At 31.0% G+C, this 24336-nt stretch overlaps 2 protein-coding genes across 7 annotated transcripts; one reads left to right on the forward strand and one right to left on the reverse strand.

Annotated features, from left to right (window-relative positions):
• Positions 1-7272: 7272 nt before the first annotated feature.
• On the reverse strand, positions 7273-13251 carry LOC104881637 (uncharacterized). Its single transcript, XM_010662336.3, has 2 exons — positions 12414-13251; positions 7273-8702 (listed from the first exon to the last, which is right to left on the reverse strand). The coding sequence occupies exon 2, from the start codon at positions 8678-8680 to the stop codon at positions 7490-7492; it is 1191 nt and encodes a 396-aa protein (XP_010660638.1). The 5' UTR covers positions 8681-8702; positions 12414-13251; the 3' UTR covers positions 7273-7489.
• Positions 13252-19399: 6148 nt separating this feature from the next.
• WDR2 (WD repeat 2) lies at positions 19400-24006 on the forward strand. Of its 6 annotated transcripts, none has more exons than XR_787590.3 (3): positions 19400-20613; positions 23609-23719; positions 23829-24006. XR_787590.3 is itself a non-coding variant. In XM_010662288.3 (2 exons), the coding sequence occupies exon 1, from the start codon at positions 19557-19559 to the stop codon at positions 20589-20591; it is 1035 nt and encodes a 344-aa protein (XP_010660590.1). In that variant the 5' UTR covers positions 19400-19556; the 3' UTR covers positions 20592-20613; positions 23609-24006.
• The last annotated feature ends 330 nt before the right edge of the window (positions 24007-24336 follow it).

Raw genomic sequence — 24336 nt, forward strand, 5'->3', positions numbered from 1 at the left:
TCCATCAACCTAGCTCAAAGATAGCTCAAATACTTTTAAGCTAGGATGACTCACAAGAGTGCACTAAAAGATATACAAGTGATGGTTTAATGCCCTAAGAAAGAAATGAGAGTTTTTAAGCCAAGAACATATAGGTAGACAATTGATTGCAAGTGTTTTATATATCATAAATGAAGTGGAGCTCTCAATTTATAAGTTTCTAAACTCTGGAGCCAAGAAAAGCAAAAGGCAGCCTCAACCGATCGAGCTGGGGGTCGACCGGTTTACTAGCCATTGGAGCATTTAATGTTTTGACAGGCTACTGTTGCTTCGACCGGACCTCAACCAGACCTCGATCGGAGGTCGACCGAGAAGGAGGAAACCTCAACCGGGAAAAGGAAACTACTAGATGAGAGAGAGTGTTTTTGGCACTCCTCGACCGGATTGTGATTGGACAAGGGCAACCGGTTGGCCAGAGCCTCGATCGGTTCAGTCTTTTAGCCTCAAAAACCTATCTTTTTCAATTCCTTTCTTTTCTAACACTTAGGCAAGGTCTTTAGGTAAATTAATATGTCAATTTTGAAACGTTTTGCCTAAGGTACATTTGATAAAATTCGGGTCTTAATGAAATCATAATTTTAAAGAATAAACCGAGTTTTCAAATATGTATGAAAATGTATGAAAAACATAAGTGCACCCATGCATTCATCTTATATTCGTTTTCTATGATCAAAAGTCTCGCTCTTGTATCCATTTGGTGATTTGATGAATTTCCGAATTTATACCTGAGATTCTTTACCATTCAAACCAATTAATCACTTCACCATGAATTGTTATCATCAAAACCTGATTAGGAGAACCATTGGGCTAACACACTTTAATACAAAATAATTAAAATTTAAAACAAACATATCTTACAATAATTGAGCAACTTGGTTTGGAATTTAGATTTAATCCACAAACTTGACTTGTAAATTCCCAAATTTATTAGAATTTAAGAATAATAACAAAAAATTTATGAGCAATTAAAAATTAGTTGAAGTATGAAATGAAATGTGGATGAAATGGATGAAGAATCAACTATTTATAGAAAAAAAAAAAGGCCAAAATAGCTATTGCAATGTCATTTTAAAGTTAAAAAACAATTTTGATCGTTGGATCGAAATCTAGACAAAATCTGACCGTTGGATCATCAAGTAGTTGTTAGGATCACTTCCCAACTGTTGGATCACCTACAAAATTTAATCTAGGCCGTCAAATGAAGCATTAGGGGAGGTAGATGACCATTGCAAACATGGACATGATCTAGGCCATCAGATCATGCCCCTATCCTCACCGATATTTCTATAAAAATAGACAATTTTTCATCGATAAATCATAGATATATTGACGATTTTTGGCATTGTTAGGTGATTATTTCATAATATTGTCAATTTATCGCTAGTTATCAACGATTTTGAGCAATTTTTGGAAATTTCGCTTCTTCAATATATCATCACGAAAATTCATTTACATTGCTCTCGATACATGATATATTGGCAATATATCATCGATATATCCCAAAATTTTCGTCCTTATTCATGATAGTTATTTTTTGGAACTTAAAAGATAATTATGATTAAATAGATTATTGTAGAGTTGATGGAAGTGCATTAAGACCCAAAGGTTTCACTTAGTGAAATTACAAAGTTCATAAACTAATAGGATGCTCATGTAATCATGCAACACTTAAAAAACATAATTTTTTTTAGAAGTTTATCTTGTTAAGTTTTAAATTACATTCATTTTGGGAAAAATAATATTACAAATATAAACTTCAATGATGAAAATCATCAAAATTTCAAAATTATCCCCCAACCCTCCTTTCCTTCTATCGTTTTTTTTTTCTTTTTTTTTTCTTTTTACTATGTCGTGATAAGTAAAAAAAACTCATCATATTGTTTTTTCTTTCTAAAAAGAATGATGACCAACAAACAATCATACCACATGATTCTTATTTTTTTTCTTTTCTTCCTCTCCTCTATAATAACTTCACCTCTTTGTTTTTGTTTTTGTTTTTGTTTTTTTTTTTAATTTTTTTTAATGTGTTGGTTTCATGACATCTTTTTAATTTCAAATTTTTTTCACTATTTCATCTATATTGATTTTAATTATTTATGGACATTTAAAATATAAAATAATAAATTTATGGCTTGAGAGGGTTACATTCGATCAAATTATTCCAAGCACACTCACTATAAAAGAGAATATCATTATTTGGGGACAATGAACGATTCCTCTAAGCGGATTAAATTGGTAATTTTGAGAATAAAGCTTTTCTAGCATACATGTGTGCTAAACAGAAATGTCATGAAGCCTTGTGTCACTGCTACGGAAAAATAGGCAAAAAGAAATAGTAAATTCCTATTTCAAATCAATAATTTTTTTAAAAATTATTTATTTTATAAATGATATTTAGTGTCTGCTTAGTAACCATTTTAAAAAACAATTATAAAGAAATAGTTTTTGAGAATAATTTTTAAAAATTGTTATATGATTTTTGTAGAATAAAAATTTGTTTAAAAATCTAAAATATTTTTAACTTATTTTTAATATTTTTAAATATATTTTAAAAATAATTTTTATATTTAGTATTTTATTTTTAATTATTTTACATGTTTGTATAATTATTTTTTAAATTAGTCTTCAAAAAAGTGAAAATAACTAAAAGACTTTATATGAAAATATCTTATTTTATGTTCTTAAAAATAAAAAATAAAAAATAATTTTTTATTGTAAAATGTATTTTTTATGTTTTTTGTTGGGAAGAACAAAAAACAACTCCAATACAAAGCTTTATTTTCTATCTGATTTTCACATTTATTAATCATTAAAAAATAATAATATAATATAAAAGTCGAGAAAAGACAACAAAAGATACCCTCTACTGTTCATGCATGGCATTTTGCCCCTCCATTTCAATTTTTAAGCAATTTTTATTATTTTAATTCATTTTGATAAACCATTTAAAAGATTTTAAAAAAATTGTTAAATTACTATATTTTTCTTTTCAAGGCAATCACTTTGACAATGCGATAAATTTTTAATTAATCCTGGTTCTTCTTTTTTTTAACATAATAATAAATTGTTATAAATTTATTCTTGCTTTCTAGAGGATAATTTCAATATTTTTAATCATTCTCCATATTTTATTTGTATAATTATTTTTAAAATAACCCTAAAAACACACTTTGAAAAACAATTAAAATATTTTACCTGAAAAACACTTTGTTTCCAAAACAACTTCTCAAAAAACATTCTCTAATAAAAAATTACCAAATGTAATTTTGAGTCTAAAAAATAATTTTCTTAATACATTATCCTTTTAGCAAATAATAAAAAGGAAAATACGCTTTTATCCCTATGATAATTGAAAGTTTGTAGATCTTGATTGTGGAATATCTAAAGAGTAGGCTATGTTTGGTTCCCGGAAAATTTGAGGGAAAATGCGAGGGAAAGAAAATACAAAGGAAAAGTAGAAGAAAAGAAAAAGTGAAGGAAAATAAAAAAATAGATTAAAAGTTGATAAATTATTTTTTTTGTTACTTCAAAATCATTTGATTTATTTTAACTCATCAATATAAAGATTAAATAATTTAAAAATACATAAGTTTTTAATTAGTTTTAATTATATTTGATTTTCTTTGATATTTTTCATAGGACAACCAAACATGAGAAAATCATTTTCCTTAAAGCTATGTTTGGTTCCTGGAAAATTTAAGGGAAAATGCGAGGGAAATAAAATACAAAGGAAAAGTAGAAGGAAAAAAAAAGTGAAGGAAAATAAAAAAATAGATTAAAAGTTGATAAATTATTTTTTTTGTTACTTCAAACTCATTTTATTTATTTTAACTCATCAATATAAAGATTAAATAATTTAAAAATACATAAGTTTTTAATTAGTTTTAATTATATTTGATTTTCTTTTATATTTTTCATAAGACAATCAAACATGAGAAAATCATTTTCCTTAGCATTTTTTTTCTTTCCTTTGTACTTTCCGGGAACCAAACATAGCCTAACATTTTTTTTCTTTCCTTTGTACTTTCCGGGAACCAAACATAGCCTAAATATTTAATCCTTTTAAGTCCATACTTTTATTTTTAAATTTTTCTTTAAGAATTGCATAATAAGATAAATTAGTCATACAAAATACAACAAATTTATGTGGAAAACCACTCACAAAATCTCCCAAAGATTTAATTGTCTTCCCCACGTACAATCTAGTTAAAAATGAAGGAGAGGTATAGAGATTTGCCTAATAGTTACTTCTTAAGACTTACACCCTCTCGTCAACGATGCAATACCACCATTCTCTTGAGTGGATTCCCCTACACCTTGACGGGATGTGAATCTTTTAACGAACTTAAGAAAAAAATAAAGATAATTTTTAGAGTTTCGGGTTAAGGGTAAAGAATAATAACTTTAAAAGGCACATAAGTTCTTGATTAAACTTTCTTAATAGACATATATAAGAGGAAATCTAGTGGACTTGAAATCACTTTAGAAATCATATTTTACAAAAAGAAAAATAATTATAATTTGGAAAGTTAAGAATTTTAGAAGATTTGGTAAGCTTTTCTTTCTGAAATTCTCAATTTATATATATATATATATATATATATATATATATATATATATATATATATATATATATATATATATATATATTCCAAATCTCCAATTTAAAACCTCAATTTAAAATTCTTTTTCAAATTAATTCTATTATTTGGAGACGGCTTTTCTTTTTGAATTCTCAAACTAAATTTTTTTCCAAATTAATTTTATTCCTAATTTCCATAAGTCTCCTCTATGTTTTTTTTGTCATTATTCTCAAATAATTTAACCATATTTACCTATAAATCACTAAAAAGTATATAAAATATTAAATCAAAATGGATAGAACAAACTTGCCAGCTTAATCTAAATAACTTAATATAGTAGCTTTCTCCTCTTTTGGTAATTTTATAATAAAATAATGATTACATGAACCTAAATCCTACAAATCATTCAAAGTCACTTGTGTAAACCATATATCCTATAAATTAATTTTCAATATCTCCAATTCATCTAAAACATTGTTGAAGTTTGGAACTTGTGATTCTATACACCTAAAAAACAATATCCATGAAAGCAATGTGAAGAAAAATGATAAATATATATAGTTTAATCACGATCCATTAAAATTATTATAAATAAAAAGAAGAAGAAGAAGAAGACATTTTACAAAAGTTCCAAAGTAGTATGTGGGAAAATGATTTACCAATATAGTCTAATCAAAATCCATTTAAAAAAAATCACATATCTTCACAAAAAGAAAAAAAAACATATTAATATCAAAATATCAATCACCTACCAAAACAATTATATGAATTTATTAATTTAAATTATTTTCTAAATTTATTAATTTAAATTATTTTCTAAATTTTTTAAAATATTTAGAAAGATTATCCATTTTAAATCCTCCATTTAAAATTTCGTCTCAAATTAATTTTATTATTTAAAAATATTTTTCTTTTTAAATTCTCAATTTAATTCCTTTCTAAATTAATTTTATTCCTTTCATAAGTTAACTCCATACCTTTTATATCATTTTTCTCAAATAACATAATCATACTTACATGTTGATTATGCAACAACCTTGAATTTTCAAAGAAGTGTAAATCACAAGAAAGTACCTAGAATCCTAAACCAAAATTGTCAATCTAAATAATCTAATGCACCAATAGTCTTCAATTGGGATTGAATTCTAGAAAACATGATATGATCTAATAGATTGAAATAAATTCATAAATTTTTATGGAGTTGAACTTTAAAAAACATTGATATGATGTAACAAATAGAGATACATTTATAATTTTCTATTTATTCATGTTTCTTGGTTTTCATTTATTATCCCATATGGATTAATTGATTGTTTGAGCATACATGTCTATATATTTTATATTGTATATAAAATATGTGTATTAGGAGTTGCGTAGAGAATATAAGTTATGGGTCCCTTATAAATAGATAAGTTGTTCATGGTCAGTTCATGGATTTGAGTACACATTCGACAAGATCTACAATGAATCATGATGTAAGATTATCAACTGTCATGATTCACCAAACTACTCTATTGCATGAAATCTCAATTTTGAAAGGGTATTGAGTTTGTGTTAAAGTCAACGAGAGATTTTGACCTATGAGTAAAATCCTAAGGTGATCACATATTCTTATGGATTATGTCACTATTAGAGGAAGCTAGTGGCAATAGATATACTCAATAGAGGTACCATGATATCTCATGGGATTGAGATAGTGTGTCCCCTTGAGTAATCCAAAAAACAAGTGATTTAGAATGTTATGGTAATAACATTTTCTTTAGTGAAAATTTGACATATATTCCTTGAAGTTAGAGTATATCAATTGACCACATAATAAATACGATATGTAATTCAAGGATTGGAAATGTAATCTTAATATGTACATAATACTATTTTATTATATTATAAACACTAATTCATAGGAAGTCCACATGCAATAGATAATAAAACACAAACTTAAACATTCACTTTCTTGTAATAACATAAGATATTAGAGTGCAGTTGATTTTCTTTAGTAAATGTTTAATCAATTTTAGAATTGGATTCTATATGAGTCAATATTTTCCTATAGGTCTCAATGATCCCCACTTAAACTTCCAAAATCAGGAAGACAACTTTGTTTTAAGGATATTGGGTTTTAAGTTAAAAAATACAAGGTTGTACTAGATATTATAAATTGACTTTGTGGCATAAACTAATTAATTAATTGGAGTCCAATTGAGCTAATTTATAAATTAGGACTCAAGTGGACTAGATTAAGTGACCAAAGCCCAAGGGCTCAAGTCACTTAAGCCCACTAGAAGTTGTATATATACCCATTTAGGTTGGGATTTGTTATACTATTTCATTGTTTTCTTCTAAGGAGTCTCTAGAGGGTGAACCTTAGTTTTTAGAAAAAAAAGTCTACTCTTTTCTCATGCATAGAGCCTTGTGAGGAAAGACAAGGTGGAAGACTAGTAGGTAGATGAAATCCTCAACAACTTCAGACTTATTCTTCACCGTATAGATTTGATCTAGGAACATCTAGATCTAGGTATGAAATGTTTTTCTCTATATTATTATTCTATTTGGTTTTCATTACCATTGTTTATGCTATAATAGTTTATAGACAAACCTAGGATAGATTACATTCTCCTTCTTCGATTCAGGATAAGAGAATGGAGAAATCCGAAGTTTTCAACATCTTTCTCTTTTGCAATTTTATGACAAAATAATGATTACATAAACCTTTCAATACTCTCAAACCGAATTTGTAAATCACTCAAAGTCATTCCTCTAAACCACACATCCCATGAACTAATTTTTAATACTACAACTTATTTTAAAAATTCTTGAAGTTTTGTGAAAAGTAGTGTGTGGACTTAAAACTCTGCCCAATTCAAACATCAGGAATCACTGCTGCTACAACCCTTTGCTTTTGAGTTTTGGCACAATAATAGAACATCTGCTACTGGCAAATTAATCACAGCTCCTCTTTCTCCGTCTGATCTTATGTTTCCCATTTCTGCATTTCCTTTTTGGCAATAAACAACAGGGAAGAAGGAGCAGCAATAGAAGTTAGTATTTGGAAATGAGTAATTGCACACCTCTTTCAATGTGCCGGTCCTCAGATTGTAGGCAGCAAAAATCCCAGGCAGTCTCAAGTACATGATCTGTGAATCTTCCAAGGAGGCGTAAGGTGATATGTAGTATGGCTTCCACTCTGAAAAATCATGGTGGGTCTGACCCAGGCGGAGGAAAATGTCTGGGTTCTGTGACAGTAAGATCTGGTGCGGGACGGTGTGAGCCAGTTTCCACTTGAATTTCTGGCGGTCGTGATTGTAGTTGTTGGAGTAGTAGTCATGATCCTGCCGATTCATGAGAACCCACGTTTGTATTCCTTGGTAATCAGTGTAGCAGTAGTGAACACGCCCATCTGATTCCCACAGGCACTGTCCGAAAGTCATCGACCGCCATGACCAGTTCTGTGAATGGTTTGGGAGTTGAAGGAGCTCAGAGTGAGCGCTTTGGATGTTGTAGACCAGCAAGTAACCCCCCAGTTCCCAGTGAATGGACCCGTTTGAGAAGAGAGGAGGAGTGCTGAGCTTAGGGAGATACGGTGGGAGAGGAATCATGGTTGTGTGGTGTCTCCATTTGCCGGTTTCCGATGAGAAGATCTCCATCTCTATAACCCCACCACCGCCATGTCCACCAGCACTACCGCTACTAGTACTTGCTTCTTCTCCTTGAGGGCTGCTGAAAACCAGTACAACCTGGTAGTGGAGGCCATCAAAAGCCAGGCCATGGGTGATGATCCGTGGGGTGATGTAAGGCAGCTGGGGAAGCGACACATACTGATGGGCACTGATATTGAAGACATGGAAGGAGAGCAGGTTGTCTCCACTGCAGTTATAGGAGAACAGAAGCATGCCATTGCAGGAAGCGCAGACGTGGGCGCTTTTTTCAACGGAGAAGCTGAGGGGTCTGTTCAGAGACACAGAACCATCATTTCCCACATCAAGGAAGACATACTGGGCAGACCCATTGCCAAACAAATAGTGGCAGAGAAAACCAACATTCTGCATCTCATTGATCATACCAATCTTCCAATCACAAACTCTGCAAATTTAATTTCAATCAGAGGCGGATAAAATGAAGAAGGAAGGAGAAGCAGTGGAGAAGAAAATCTGAACATGAGGCTAAACCGGCCTGATACCGGTCTCTTTCTAGACATTGAGGTTGTTTCCAGGACAAGATATTAAAATCTAGAATTTTGATTTACTTGTTCAGCAATTATTCGAAAATTAGTAAACTAATCCAAGAGGAAGACAACCATTTTGATAATCCCAAACATGGCCTTGTTGGCATCTCCACCATATACAATGCTTTGTGGCTAGTTGTTGGTTGTTCCTACTCTATATTTGTCTTTCCATCTTTGTTATGATCGCATTTTATTTGTAATAAAATTGTCCAAAGATTTTTATATTTTAAAGATTTCGAATAAGCTCAAAGATTTCAAGTTCATTTAAAAAGTATTTTTTGAAAATTAATATTTGAAACCACAAAAGTTTGTTTAGGAATTTGAAATATTTTTAATATGTTTTTTATATTCTTTAAAATAATTTTTATTTATAGTGTTTTTTCAATCATTTTTAATATTTGTATAATTATTTTTTTAAACATTCTATAAAAAAATAAAAGTAATTAAAATATGTCCTAAAAAACACTCCATTTTCTAAATATCATATATGGTTTCTTGTTTTTTTTCTTAAAAACAAAAAAAAAAAAAAATTTTTTAAAACAGCTTCTTCACACACCTTTAAACATTGAACTTAAAGATTTGAAATTTCAAGAATAAGCCTTTAAGCTCTTCAAAATCAAGTTTGAGATGTCTTTACTACAAGATCAAACATTTATGTGGTGGATCAATATTAATCAAATTGAGCTAAGGCTTAAATAAAATCAAGGTTGAAAGCAAACCAAAACTCGATCATATCACAACCATGTATGTGGCATTTGTAAATAGAGTTGGAGGTTTGCAAATGAAAGAGGGGCCTTTTGGAATCAAGTGATAAGGGGGAAACTATGGGAAGAAGTAAGGGGGTTGGTGTCCAAGGAAGTGAGGGATGGGTATGATATGGGGTTGTGGAAAGTACTTAGGAGGAAGTGGCATGTTATAAGTAGTAGACTCTCCTTTGTGGTAGGCAATAGTTAGAGGGTGAAATTTTGGAATGATAGATGGTGTGGGGTTATACCTTTTTTGTGTTGCTTTTCCTACTTTACTTGTTTTAGCTGCTTCCAAGGACGTCTGGGTAAAAAATGTTTGAAGTTTCACTAAGGGAGGGAGGAGTTGAAGCCCACATTTCTCTAGACCCTAATAATTGGGAGAGGGATGAGGTGCACAGGTTTTTATTAGACCTCAATGGGAAGAGTGTTCAATGGGATGTGGAAGATAGGGTGCTTTGGATAAAGACTAAATGTGGGAAGTTTTCTATTAAGTCTCTCTACAAAACCCTAGAAACGGACCCTTTAGCCTCTTCCTCATCTAATGTCATTTGGAAATCCTATGTGTAGCCCAAAGTGAGTATTTTTTGGGTGGGAAGCAACTTCCGATAAGGCTCTTACTTTGGACCAACTTAAAAAAATAGGATGGCATTTAGCGAATAGATGCTAATTTTCCAAATGCATGAGGAATCGATATATTACATCCTCCTCTATTGTGTCAAGACAAGGACTCTTCGGGCATTGTTTTTCACTCTCATTAGGGTGCAGTGGGTGTTGTCAGCCTCAGTTAAGGTGACACTCTTGGGTTCAGATGGGTCATTTGTGGGGGAAAAAAAAAAGAAAAAAAACAAAGGAAGTTTGGGGAGCAAACCCCTTATGTATTTTTTTGGAAAATTATGTGTTGTCCATCGCTAAAGACTTAAGAGGTGTTTTGTTTATTTTCTTTGGTCGGAAACAAAACTGTTCATAAAAGATGGCCATCAACTTTAATTGGTTTCATTGATTGGGTGGGATCTTGATGAGGGTGGTTTTTTTGTTGGAAAATTTTGTATATAGGCTAACATTAATTGAATAATTTGTATTTGCAAAAAACGGGTTAATGGATAGTCTATTATATAATGAACCCAATTAACTAGTGATCATATTTGGATTGAGTTTTGCATCTTTTGAGTAGAAGCTCAGTTGAGTGGCAAGTGTAGGCTATGGGTCTCATTGAAGCCCATTATGGGAGGGCCCAATGAAAACCCAATATTGAGTTATGTTAAGTCCCCTCTCTAATCTAGATAAAGGGTCTTTCTGTTTTCCCATAGAACCACCATAACTGTTAGCAAGATCATAGAGAGGAAGACTTGGTTGCAACAATCAATCAATTTTTTCTTTTTTTGTGATGACTCAAACAGGTATGTTTTTTATAGTGATTTTCTATTATTAGTATCTTTTAATCATGTATGATTAATTTATGTGATTATGTAGATACTCTACATTTTTTGCTTTTTTGCTTTTGACGGCTGTTTTTTGTCCCAACAAAGGAGGGAGGGCATATTTTGTATATTTTAAGTCGTTATTTTAGCGTCTTTTTTCAATACAGTTTCTTCTTTTTTACTCATCAAAAAAAAAAAAAAAAAAAAACATATATGTTCCTTTTCCTTTACAACAATGAACTTTTTTTTTTTTTTTTAGTTTGGCTAAATACATCTAGGATTTAAAATTTTATCATATACTTTCTTTATTTTGAATAAGAAAGGAGATGAGTGAAAATTAGAAATTAAAATGATAAGAGTAGGACGACTATGTTTGAAATTTCATCATATACCTTCCTTATTTCAAGTAAAATGTAAGATAAAGTGTAAATTAGAAATAAGAATGATAAAAGAAATGACGAAAATATTGGGATAAATCGGTAAAATATCACCGATAAATCTAGTATCTCTACTAGTGAAAGGTATTACATACCCATAACTTGAGAATGCATGAATCTCTAATAGTGATTTGAAACAATTTTAATATTAATATATATATATATAGAGAGAGAAAGAGAGAGAGGAAATAAATGAATGGGATTCCAATTGAAATAAATTATTATTATTATTATTATTATTATAAAGAGAGAGAGAGAGATGAGTAAGGACTACCATGTTTGTAATTTCATCATATATCTTCCTTATTTCGAGTAAAATGTAAGATAAAGTGAAAATTAGAAATAAAAATGATAAAAGTAAGGACGAAAATATTGGGATAAATGGGCAAAATATCATCGATAAATCTAGTATCTCTACTAGTGACAGGGTATTACATACCCATAACTTGAGAATGCATGAATCTCTAATAGTGATTTGAGACAATTTAAATATTAACATATAGAGAGATAGAGATAGAGATAGAGAGAGACGAAATAAATGAATGAGAATTTTAATAATAATAATAATATTATTATTATTATAAAAAAAGGAGAGAGAGATGCATGAATCTCTAATAGTGATTTGAGACAATTTTAATATTAACATAGAGAGAGAGAGAGAGAATGAATGAGAATTTTAATAATAATAATAATATTATTATTATTATAAAGAGAGAGAGATGCATGAATCTCTAATAGGAGACAATTTTATTAATATATATATAGAGAGATAGAGAGAGACGAAATGAATAAATGGGAATTTTAAAAGAGAGAGATTTACATTATTATTATTAGTATTATTATCGTCATGATCATTATTATTATTATTATTATTTTTTACGGTTCAAATAATGGAATGAATCAAGAATTGTACAGGGAAAAGTATGTAATTAAGAAACTAAAATAAGGAGGTGAAAAGAGAGCTGTACCAAGGGTTTTGCAGCAGTGACTGATGCACTAAGGCAGCTGGCGGCTGCTCCTTCCTTTTTTCAGTCAAGCATTTTTGCAGAAGAACTTCTCCGTGTAGCCTTTCTACTTTACCACTTTCTTTCAGCCTTCAAACACCAAGAGCTGCTTTTCCTTTTCTAATACAGCTCCTCACCTTCCCACCAATCTCACAAACCCAACCCAACCCCTCCCTCTCCCTCTCCCTCTCTGTGCACCACCCCCACCCAAAAAAGAAAAAGAGAAAAGAAAAGAAAGCTCTCAATCCTTTAGTTTTTTCTTGCTTTTCCCCCAAACACTTTACAGCTGCTTTTCTTCCTCCTTTCTTCTCCCTCAGGGTCCTCCGAATTTTCTGCTGGAAAAGCCTTACCGACTTCAGCTCCCTTTCTATAGGACCTAGCTTCAACTATAAGCAGAACCCTCCTTGCCCCACGTGTCCATGCCGGCATGCCGCCCTTTCATCCATTGATCACCAGAAGCTCCCATTACATGACCTTCCCTCACTATCAAGAATCTTGATCTGCTCCTCAAGTCATTGCATCCATGTCCTCAGTAGTGAAGCTCTGATCCAATTCAAACTGTCGTCCTTGCAAACATCTTTAATCATTCAGAAGAATCAGAACACAGGGCCCTCGGGTATCAGTAGTGCTTGAGCCATCAGTTCATAAAGATGAAAAGCCTCCTTTTATCTCTTACCTTTTCTGCTGAGTTAATCTATGGCGTCCTCTGTGTTTATCAGCACAAACTTCTTTAGTTGAAGTCAACCATTAGAACCTTGTTCGCCTCCTCATTCCCACCTATCTTTACTTTTGAACTAATTAATTTCCGGGCCTAATATATTTAAACAAGGATGGGTACTTCTATATAGACATTATCTTATGAATAACTTGGAAAGAAAATTTGGCCCACAAGATATGGACGTTTCCATTAATTTTTTTATAAACATGCGCATCTACAAGAGTTGTATCTTGAAACGGTCATTGATAATTGTTATTTACAACAGGGTGATAATAAATTTAAAATATAATTAATTAATTAATTAAAAGAAATAAAATAATTAACTCATTCCAAGTTTTTTGTTGGAAGAGTAACTCATTTTCTACATAAATATCTTTGACTATTTCAAGTATTTACATCTATATATATTTTTTAAATTGTTATTTAAAAAAATAAGGACATTTTTGTTAAAATGAGACAAAAAATGGTGAAGAGTCAGATTTCCAAAATTGGATTTTCAATGACCATTTTAATCAAATAACCTTTTGAAAAAACATCTCTCTCTCTATTTATTTTGTTTATTTTAGTCTTAATTTATCTTTCTAATCATTGGAATTAAAATTAAAATTTTCTATATTTTCTATCAAAATAGAAAAAAAAATTATAACAATTTAAAACAACTATACTTTCTCATTAGGGATATTAATTTATTGATACGTTTATAGGTAGTATTGATTCTATCTAAATATGATAAAAGTTAAGATTGGAGAAACTTTTGCAAAATTGGAAAAAAATATCTTATGTATACCATGGAGATTCTAGCCATATTGAAAGAAGTTACCTTAATTACCATAAGATAGTTTTGACAACTATTTTTTTAAACAACAAATAAGAAATAATACCTAGATTCTTTTTTGTCTTATTATATTAAATAAAAATAAAACCTTATTCTTTTACCTATAAATTAAGGAAAACATAATAATAAAAGACATGTTTGTTAACTTGGAAAATATTTTTTAAATGGATAATTTTGAGAAAATATATTTGGTACTAAAAACAGTAAATATAATCTTATTTGCAATTATATGAAATGCAATCGAGATTCTCGTTTTAAGGTACGTTATTCCTACAAAATTTGTACGTGAATTGAAATAAAAAGATAAGACATGCATATCCATAATGCCTACATGTTTATAGAAATTGGAGTATACTAGATACCTTGTAACAATTTCAATGTGTGAGGTCATACTAATGTTGTTCTTGAATGTTTAGAAAATTAAAGTACTATAATAATGTTGGAAAAGTGGAAAATATCCTTATATATTGATAAATTGGCATAATTATATACAAACAAATAAAATAATCATTATGTTTGTGAGTGATTGCCTTAGAACTAACAAGTAAACAAGATTCATATTCATCAAATGGAATGAGTTAAGCTCATAAGGGAGTTACCTTTGGAGATAACCCAAGATTAGGGATCCTATGAAGAAGGTTGAGTGAGTAGAAATAATATGTCCGACATAATTTGTAAGTAATACTGGTTTTGAGGAAAAAGTCTCTTTTTCATTTATATGATGACAGCACTATCAATACGATGTTATGACTGATTTTATTTTGAATAAGCTCAAGGTAGAAAATGTTGTGAGGTATAGGTCATATGTACCCATGGAAGATTCACTTAATTATGTGAGAGTTATCATGAGGTCACAACTAAGAGATTAGTTTATTCCCTTGTAACTTTGATCATGAGAATCAAAATACTAATGCATGGTTATTAATAATACTAACCCACTTAAAACTAAGTTTCATTACAATATTATATGTTTGACATGTTGAAGTTTAGTTCTAGTACCTAATTTAAGACATGGTTCACTATAGATCCTTAAATAGTAGTAACAATGAGCGTATATTTAAGTTCAAAAGACACATATATTTGTTACATAGTTTAAAGTTACTTTTTTTTTTATTTTCTCATTATTATTTATGAAGTTTTAAACTTTATGGGAGATTGTTGGAATTCAAATGTATTATTGAGAATGTTAAAAAGTTTGAAACTTGGATATTTGGAAAAAAAAAAAAAAAAAGGTCATTATGTATATAAATAAAGATAAATATATTTATTTATCTTTACTTAGTATTTTTACTAACATTTGCATAACTCTTCACATGCTTTCCAATGCCTTTAGACTTTGATTCAAATAGGTCATTTTAGTGGTTAAAATGGGCATTCTAGTCCTTTTCTTAAAGTGTGTTTGACTTGAAAAAGGGAAAATCATAATATAATACATCAAAAAAAAAAAAAAAAAAACTAATTGCCCTCAAAAGGACAAGTACACTTATCACATTAAAAGTTGTTGTCAAGTACACTTACCATTTTTTTTCCTCACATCGAGTCCCTCACACATCTCATGTCACGTTCCTATTTTTTTTTTCTTCACTTTTACCACCATATCCTATTTTTTCATCTTTCCTTTGACATTTTTTTTAATATAATAATATACTATCTTATAAAATTTCTTTAATTTAAATTTTTTTTCACTTTCTAATCTTCTCATATTTATTGATTTTAATTATTTTTTGAACATATTAACTTTAAAATAATAATATATAATAAATGGTTAATATAACAAATTAAATAAAAACATAAATATATAATGGACAAAAATGAAAATATTATTTCACAAATAATATACTTCATGATTTTAAATATTAATTAAAATATTACATTTGATAAATCAAGGTTTAAATTTAAAAATTATATTTTATTATTTAGAGGTTTATGATATAAGATATTTTATATTAATGCCAATTAAAATATTTATTTATTTTTTAAATCCTATCCCATGTAAAAGTAAAAATATATTTGTAATACTTTTTTATTATTTTTATTATTTATTATTTTAAATTTATCATATCAAAATCACAATAAGTGATGATGTTTTTATCTCTTTTTCTTATGATTTTAACTTGATCGGGGATCTAATTTTTTGTTTGGTTAAAATTTTAAATTTTTTTAATTAAAATAAAAAATATATTTTTTCATAAAAAAAAATTGTGATTAACCTTTTATAGTAATTTCATAAAATAAAAAAAATAGGTACATCTTTAAGAAAAATAAGTGCATCCATTCCTATGAGAATATGGTCCTTATCTCTTATAGCATAGTTTATATATTCCTTTGAGGACCCTTGATAAGTGATTGGAAATCGTTCCCCATCCCAAAACAAAAATTGAAACCCTAAGTACATCCTTAACAAAAATAGGTACATTCATTCTTATGGGAATCATGACCTTTATCTTTCTTCTTATGGTCCATATATTCCTTTTGGAAACCTTTGGAAAGGGATTGGAGGTCATTCTCCATCCCAAAACGGACTTTAGTGTAATGACTCGCACCTAACTATGTAAATATTGTCCGCCCTAAACCCAAAAGGGTTCTCACAGTTTATAAACACGTTTACATGGTTAAGAGGAGTTCATATTTATATAACGTCAAGAATTTTCCCCTTTATCTGATATGGGATGTTACAAACACTCCCTCATGCAAACACAATGTATGTTCTTTTTGTGTCCCATGGAATTGCGAGGCCAAACAAACAAACACCTCCTATGGGGCCAAACAAACTCACACACTGGAGTTAGAGATTGACTCTAATACCATTTTTGTAATGACTCGCACCTAACTATGTAGATATTATTCGCTTTTGACCTAAAAAGGTCCTCACAACTTTAAAACACATTTACAGGGTTAAAATGAGTCTTTACATATATAGTGTTAGGAACTTTCTCCTCTATCTTATGTGGGACATCACAAATGGTATCAAAGCTGATCCCCGACCTTGGTGTGAGGGTTTGTTTGGCCCCACAATGGGTATATGTCTATTTGGCCTCGCAATTCCATGTGATATAATGAGGACGTTGTGTCTACATAGAGAGTGGGAGATGAGGGGAGGGAATGTGTTTGTAATGTCCCACATGGAATAAGGGAGGAAGTTCCTACCGCTATATATGTAGAGGCTCCTTTTAACCCTATAAAAGCGTTTTAAAGTCGTGAGGACCTCTTTAGGTCCAAACAATATCTACATGATTGGATGCGGGTCATTACATTTGAAATCCTAGATATATCTTTAAGAAAATTCAGTACATCACCCCGGGATGCTAAGATCCCTATATCCTTTGTGGAACTTTAAGTATATCCTTAAATAAATTTGTTACATCTTTAAGAATAAAAATATCAATTTAATAACTTAAAATAAATTTTAAATTAATCTTACCAAACAACCTTAATACTTAGAGTAAAAAGATAAGTAATAAGTTTTCAATTAATAATTTAACTTAAAATCACATAAATCATTAAGTAATAAGTATTAAGTTTCACTAAACACCCACTTTTCATCTTTCCATTCTTGTTTGACTGATAATAGAAATATTCTTAAAAGATTGTTCTTATTCAAGGAATAACTCATTTAGTGAAGTAGATATTATTTATTTAAAAAAATTTAAACTAATATGACATTTTCAACCAGACAAGCAAAAGAAATTTCTTGACTTGCGTTACCTTGCCCAACTCCACCCTAATAGGGCTCTCAGGCAAGGATGAGAATGTATCTAAATAATTGAGGTGGGAATGACATACTTGAGGTTATTTTTTTCTTTCAAATTATGTTATTTTTTACCATTTATAATTAAGAAATAAAACTTAATATAAAAATAAATATAATTGAAAATGAAGATGATATATTACTAATTTAAGAAGATGTCAAGTTTTTATTTTTATTTATCTTGAATTTATCTTGAAATTTAATTTATATTAATTACTTTTAAAAATAAAAAATTATTTTATTTTTATTTTTTTACTGAGAAATGATTTTGAAATTATATAATTTTAAACAAGATTGCTAGGTTAAACAACGAAAAGAGTGATTAAGGTCTCCTCATTTTTTTTTTTTTTTAAAAAAAATAGTTATTAAAAATTGTTTTTTAATATTTTGTAAAATAAATGTCTGTGAATCTAAAAAATTTTAACATGTTTTTTATACTTTTAAATATATTTAAAAAATAAATTTTATATATAGTATTTTATTTTTAATCATTATTTAAATTTGTATAATTATTTTTTTAAAACATCGTCAATTCTAAAAGTATCATATTTTCATTTTCTTAAGAACAAAAAATAAGGATATGTTTAGTAACTTTTTTCAAAAACAATTTTTATTTTTCTATAACAAAAAAATATATTTGACAATTAGAAAATAGAAAATTGTTTTTTGTTCTCAAAAAATAGAAAATAAGATGTTTTCAATAATATATTTTAGTTTTTTTTACTTATTTTCTAAGGTTATTTTTAAAAATAATCATACAAACATGAATAATTATTTAAAATAAAGCACTATATGTAAAAATTATTTTAACACATTTTAAAATATAAAAATAAATGTTAAAAACATTTCAAATTCTCAAACAAACACTTATTCTATAAAACATTATAGGACAATTTTCAAAAACTATTTTTGAAAACAATTAACAAACATGACCTAATTTTTTATTTTTAAGAACACAAAATGATTTTTTATTTTCTAGTTATTAAACATGTTTCCATGTTTTACTAATCTAAAGAATAGAAAAACTATTTTAAAAAACAATTATTAAATAGACTCTATAAAACTTTTTTTAAGAATGATTTTTAAAAAAAATAGTTTTCTAAAAAATTATTTTTCAAACTCAAAAATATTTTGTATAATTTTTTAACAAAAGGCATTTAAAAAAAACTTATTTATATTATGAATATTTTTAATAAAATATTTAAATTATTTTATTATTATTTTCATTTGTTCTACTAAAAATAAATCATAAAATATATTAGTTATTTTAAAAACATTTAATATATATATATATATATATAAAATAAGTAATAACATTTCAAGTTTTTGAAAGAAAAAAAATTATAGAAAACATCTTAGAATTATTTTAAAAAATTGTGGTCAAAACTATTTTTCAAATCATTACCAAAAAAAATGCCCTAAATTATTTGGGGTTAAAGTACCATGAAAACATAATTCATAAAGTAATGAATAATGTGAGAATCCTGAAAAATACTAAGAAAAAAATGATTTTCTTGGATCTCTACATGAAAAATAAGAAAAATTATCTAAAAAATAAAAAATGAGTAAAATTACATATAAAATAATTTATTAATTTTAAATATATTTTTAAATTTTCTTTTTACTTTTCCTCTTTATTGTTTTTTCACATGGCGAAAGGATTCCTAAGTTGGAAATTTGGAAGCAAAATAGAAAAGAGGGTTTATCCGCATGGTTGGTCAGAAACCCACAAAATCCCCGTATGAATGCAAAGAAGTACGAACCCCGTATCATATTAGTGTTTCTGAATTGTGACCTGTGAGAGAGATGGGAGCGAGCAGCGATCCGACTCAGGATGCCTCCGATGAGCAGCAGAAGCGATCGGAAATCTACACCTACGAGGCTCCCTGGCACATCTACGCCATGAATTGGAGCGTTCGCCGCGACAAGAAGTACCGTCTCGCCATTGCTAGCCTTCTCGAGCAGTACCCTAATCGTGTCGAGATCGTCCAACTTGACGACTCCACCGGAGAGATCCGCTCCGATCCTAATCTTTCCTTTGAGCACCACTATCCTCCCACTAAGACCATCTTCATTCCCGACAAGGACTGCCAGAAGCCCGACCTGCTCGCCACCTCTAGCGATTTTCTCAGGGTTTGGAACATCTCCGATGATCGCGTTGAGCTCAAATGTCTACTTAATGGGAATCGGAATAGTGAGTTTTGTGGACCGCTCACCTCCTTCGACTGGAACGAGGCGGAGCCCAAGCGGATCGGGACTTCCAGTATTGATACCACTTGTACCATCTGGGATATTGAGAGGGAGACGGTGGATACCCAGCTTATCGCTCATGATAAGGAGGTTTTTGATATTGCTTGGGGTGGCGTCGGAGTTTTCGCCTCTGTTTCTGCTGATGGCTCGGTTAGGGTTTTTGATTTGCGCGATAAGGAGCACTCGACGATTATCTATGAGAGCTCCGAGCCCGACACTCCTCTTGTTCGGCTCGGTTGGAACAAACAGGATCCTAGGTACATGGCTACTATCATCATGGACAGCGCCAAGGTTGTGGTGCTCGACATCCGCTTCCCTACTCTCCCAGTGGTGGAATTGCAGAGGCATCAGGCCAGTGTCAATGCTATTGCGTGGGCGCCCCATAGTTCTTGCCATATTTGCACTGCTGGCGATGATTCACAGGCCCTAATCTGGGATTTGTCATCCATGGGGCAGCCTGTGGAAGGGGGATTGGATCCGATTCTGGCATACACTGCGGGGGCAGAAATCGAGCAGCTGCAGTGGTCCTCCTCCCAGCCCGATTGGGTCGCAATTGCCTTCTCGACTAAGCTTCAGATACTGAGGGTTTGAGCTCCTGGAAATGCAATTGATGGTGGGTTTCCGTTTCACATGTCTTTCTATGCTTTGTTTCTAGTGCTAAATGTACGGTTGTTTATGTTCAAGTTTGGTAAGTGGTGATGATAAAATTGCCTACCCTGTTCTACAAGATTTTTTCCTTTCCTTTATTTTTGATAAGCTTCCTTTCCTTTATGAATTGGTGAACTTTTTCTAGAGTTTAAAATTTCGAGCCTAGATTTAAAATGATCTTAGATTTCATTTCTGTGGTATATTGGAAAATGTTGATACCCAAGCGTAGATGGACGGGGCTCCCATGTGGTGTGCTATTTGTTGAAGTATTAGGTGTGACTGATGATATTGAGTAGTATTTATGCTAAAAAGATTTGTAATACAGTCAATTTAGTATAACTGATGGATAGCAGAAATTTTAAGTTGAGGATAAAAATGAAGAACTAGATAAGATTGATACCCAAAGTGATTAGACAATGAGACAAGACTTCAACTGGATTTTTTGGAAGATTGAGGGGGATTAGAAATACTGATTCTTTATCTCTGATGTACTTTGTAATTGTATTGGAGGTTTTTAGCATGATGATGACTAGATCAGTGGCTGGCCAACCGAGACAAGCAATGCTTGTCAAAGAAGGGTGGTGCCACTTTCATCCAAAGGTCTTGAGCAAGCTCCTTGTCTGCATTTTTTTATCCTGGGATTGGTAAAAACAAGACTTGAATATTTCAAAGGGACCTTTTCTGTGATGCACTTGGAAAGGAGAAGAAGATTGATTGACAAACCAGAAGGTGGTTTTTTGTTCAAAAGCAGGGGCAGGGTGAGCTAGGTATTATGAATCTGGAGGAAGTGCATAGGTGACTGGTTGTGGAGATGTGAGATTGAAAGGGATAGTAACTGGCAAAAAGTTTTAGCTTGAGAATATGGGAAGGAGCTGGGAGTTGGTGTTGTGAGGATGCAAGTGATTCTTATGAGTAAGGATGGGTTAAGGAGTGGAACTAGTGGTAGATGGAGGAAAATTCTATGATCATGCGACTTTAATGTGGGAAATGGATAGTATACATCTTACCGACATGATTTATGGTCTGGTGAGAGCCTGGAATTTGATATTAACTAATTTTTATAGGATTGTAGTCAACTAGGTGGCTATGGTGGTTGATTATTGGATTTTGGAGATGGTAGAGGGGCATGGGACCTAGGTTTTTTTTAAGACTTCAAAATTGGCAGATCAAGGAAGTCTTCCTTTATGGATCATATCCATGAGGCAAAGATAAGTGCTTCAAGAGAGGATGCTTTGAAATGGATTTTGACTCGAGAAATTCCGTGCTAAGAAGGGGATTATTTTTATAGCCAAAGCAATTCTGGTTTCAAATACTCCTATCAAGGTGGCATTTTTTGCTGTGTAACGGTTTTGAAGAAAATCTAACCATTGACTAGTTGGGAGAGAATCATTCCAAGCTGGGACCGCATATGTAAAATGGATAGGGAGAATGTGAGTCATTGTTTTTTCAATGATTTGTGATCAATGTTTTTCAGTTTCTTTGGAGTTTCTTGGGTACCCCTGAAACAATGAAGTGGAAGGTGTCTAGTTGGCAGGGATATTTTGCTAGGAGGACAAAAGGAGAGAGTGGAGAGTAGTTTGCTTGGGTCTTGCATGGGAGTTGTGGAAATAGCATCATAGAATGTTTGAAGGCATGGAATGATCAGGATTGAAGCTCAAGGAAGTTTTTCTGTTCTCCCTATATGTCTGTTCTTTTTTTTTTTCCCTACCTTATGTGTATATCTTCTATACTTCCCATACACTCAGGTTGGCACACTTCTAACACAAACAAAGAGTACTCTGAAACAACTCATTGGAACTGAGAAAGTGAACATGGTGCCAGTTGATTTTTTTTGGGGGGAATGGATTATGTCAAGAGTTGATTTATCATATTGGAAGGGCAAGTTTCAGTTCATTATAGGACTAGCTATATTTGTGATAAAAATCGCCACACATATTGAGTTTATCTGAAATGAGATGGACGGGTGGCAAAATAGGAAAGAATAAGGTCAGAATAAAAAAGTCTTCCTGATTGACTAGCTATATTTGTGATAAAAATTGTTACACATATTGAGTTTATCTGAAATGAGATGAACTAGTTGCAAAAGAGGAAAGAATAAAGTCAGGATAAAAAAATCTTCCTGATTGCCTAGAGCTAACATTAATGAGTGAGAAAGTTAGAGTCAACTGGAATAGAATTCTTCTGTTGTAATCACAAATAGTCACACATAGTGAGTTTATCTGAAAGGATATGGGTGAGTGGCAAAAGAGGACAGAATATAGTCAGGATAAAAAAGTCTTCCTGATTGCCTAGAGCTAACATTAATGAGTGAGAAAGTAAGAGTCAGTTGGAATAGAATTCTTTTGTTATCTATTATTATCTCTTTGTTTTGCCATCTAATTGTTTTTACCATAGAATGAAAAACCTAGCAAGATAAAAAAGGAGGTAGGCAATTTTCCATGAGGTATTCTATTAGCCAAATGGAATATGTAGGATAAAAATACATTGCTCGGTCTCAGTACTTTGTTATTAAAATCGCCTATTAAAAAAGGAAAAAAAAAACATTGTTATAAAAACCTGATCTTGATAAAACTGCCATGGTGAAAGGCAGTTACTGGCTTACAGCTTATTTATACTGATCTTCTCAATCTGACTTTAGCCCCATACAGCCCCCTGTGCCCTTCTTTGATTTAGAAGAAAAACAATTTCATTTCTACAAAATGACTGAAAAAGTAGAATCAATTATTCATTAAAGGTTCAATCTCTTTGTCAAAATTTTTGCTATGATATTAGAACTAATGTTGCAGAAGCTAACAGGCTGAGAATGACTGGATGATTGTTGGTTGCCAGGATCTTCACCCCTTTGGCAGTGGACAAGTGCAGAGGGGCAGAAAACTAGATTAATGTCCTATTTATGATTAAATCAATTTGCTTCTCTACCCTCTAGATAGAGGTGCTCTAACAAATTTTGAAATATTCAGAAGATTCCATCAAGTGAAGAAGCTCAGGAGGTAAAGATTGTTGTCCGTGCACCACCACCACCACCGCCAATAACTGCTGCTTGCTGGCAACTGCTGATCTAATCTCACAAGGTGTTTCCCAGAACATGTTAATCAAAACTCTTCTTTTTATAGGCATATGTGCCATGGGGATCAAAACATTTAGCTGTTATAATCTTGACTAACTTTTCTTTTATCTTAGGGTGGAAGACCGTCAAACCTCTTTACATGTACCATGCTCACCCATTAACTTTATGTTAATCCTGTGTTAGATATGCTTTTGTAAAGTGCCCATTATGTTAAGATGGAATATGATTGCAGGCATAACTCTTTCTTTCCCTCTTCTTTAATATGAATTAGATGCATTAGTCTTTGTATAACATTTGAGATGCCAATCGCTGTCCATGATAATAATCATTGTTTTTGGTGGAAGAAGATGCCCACCACCATTGACCATCCTCTTAAAGATCAGTCATGGCAACTCCTGGGCCACTACATCAAAAGACGAAAATTGTGCTGAAAGTGACAGCAAGTACTCGTCAAACCTAAACAAGCAGATAGTAAACTAGTCTTGTCATTGTAAGCCTGCCTTGTTACTATGGCAAAAGCCATCTCAAAAGTTGAACACAGAAGCTTGTGAGGATCGTGTATCTACCAACAAAATGTATTCCATGTAGGGATGGCTGAAATCTTGCTAGTGATGATCATGT

The sequence above is a fragment of the Vitis vinifera genome, chromosome 14 (genome assembly GCF_030704535.1).
Source record: "Vitis vinifera cultivar Pinot Noir 40024 chromosome 14, ASM3070453v1".
Taxonomy (NCBI): domain Eukaryota; kingdom Viridiplantae; phylum Streptophyta; class Magnoliopsida; order Vitales; family Vitaceae; genus Vitis; species Vitis vinifera.

Excerpts from the sequence above, each read along its gene's own strand:
- LOC104881637 (XM_010662336.3), bottom strand. The coding sequence starts at position 8,680 with ATGATCAATGAGATGCAGAATGTTGGTTTTCTCTGCCACTATTTGTTT.
- WDR2 (XM_010662288.3), top strand. The coding sequence starts at position 19,557 with ATGGGAGCGAGCAGCGATCCGACTCAGGATGCCTCCGATGAGCAGCAG.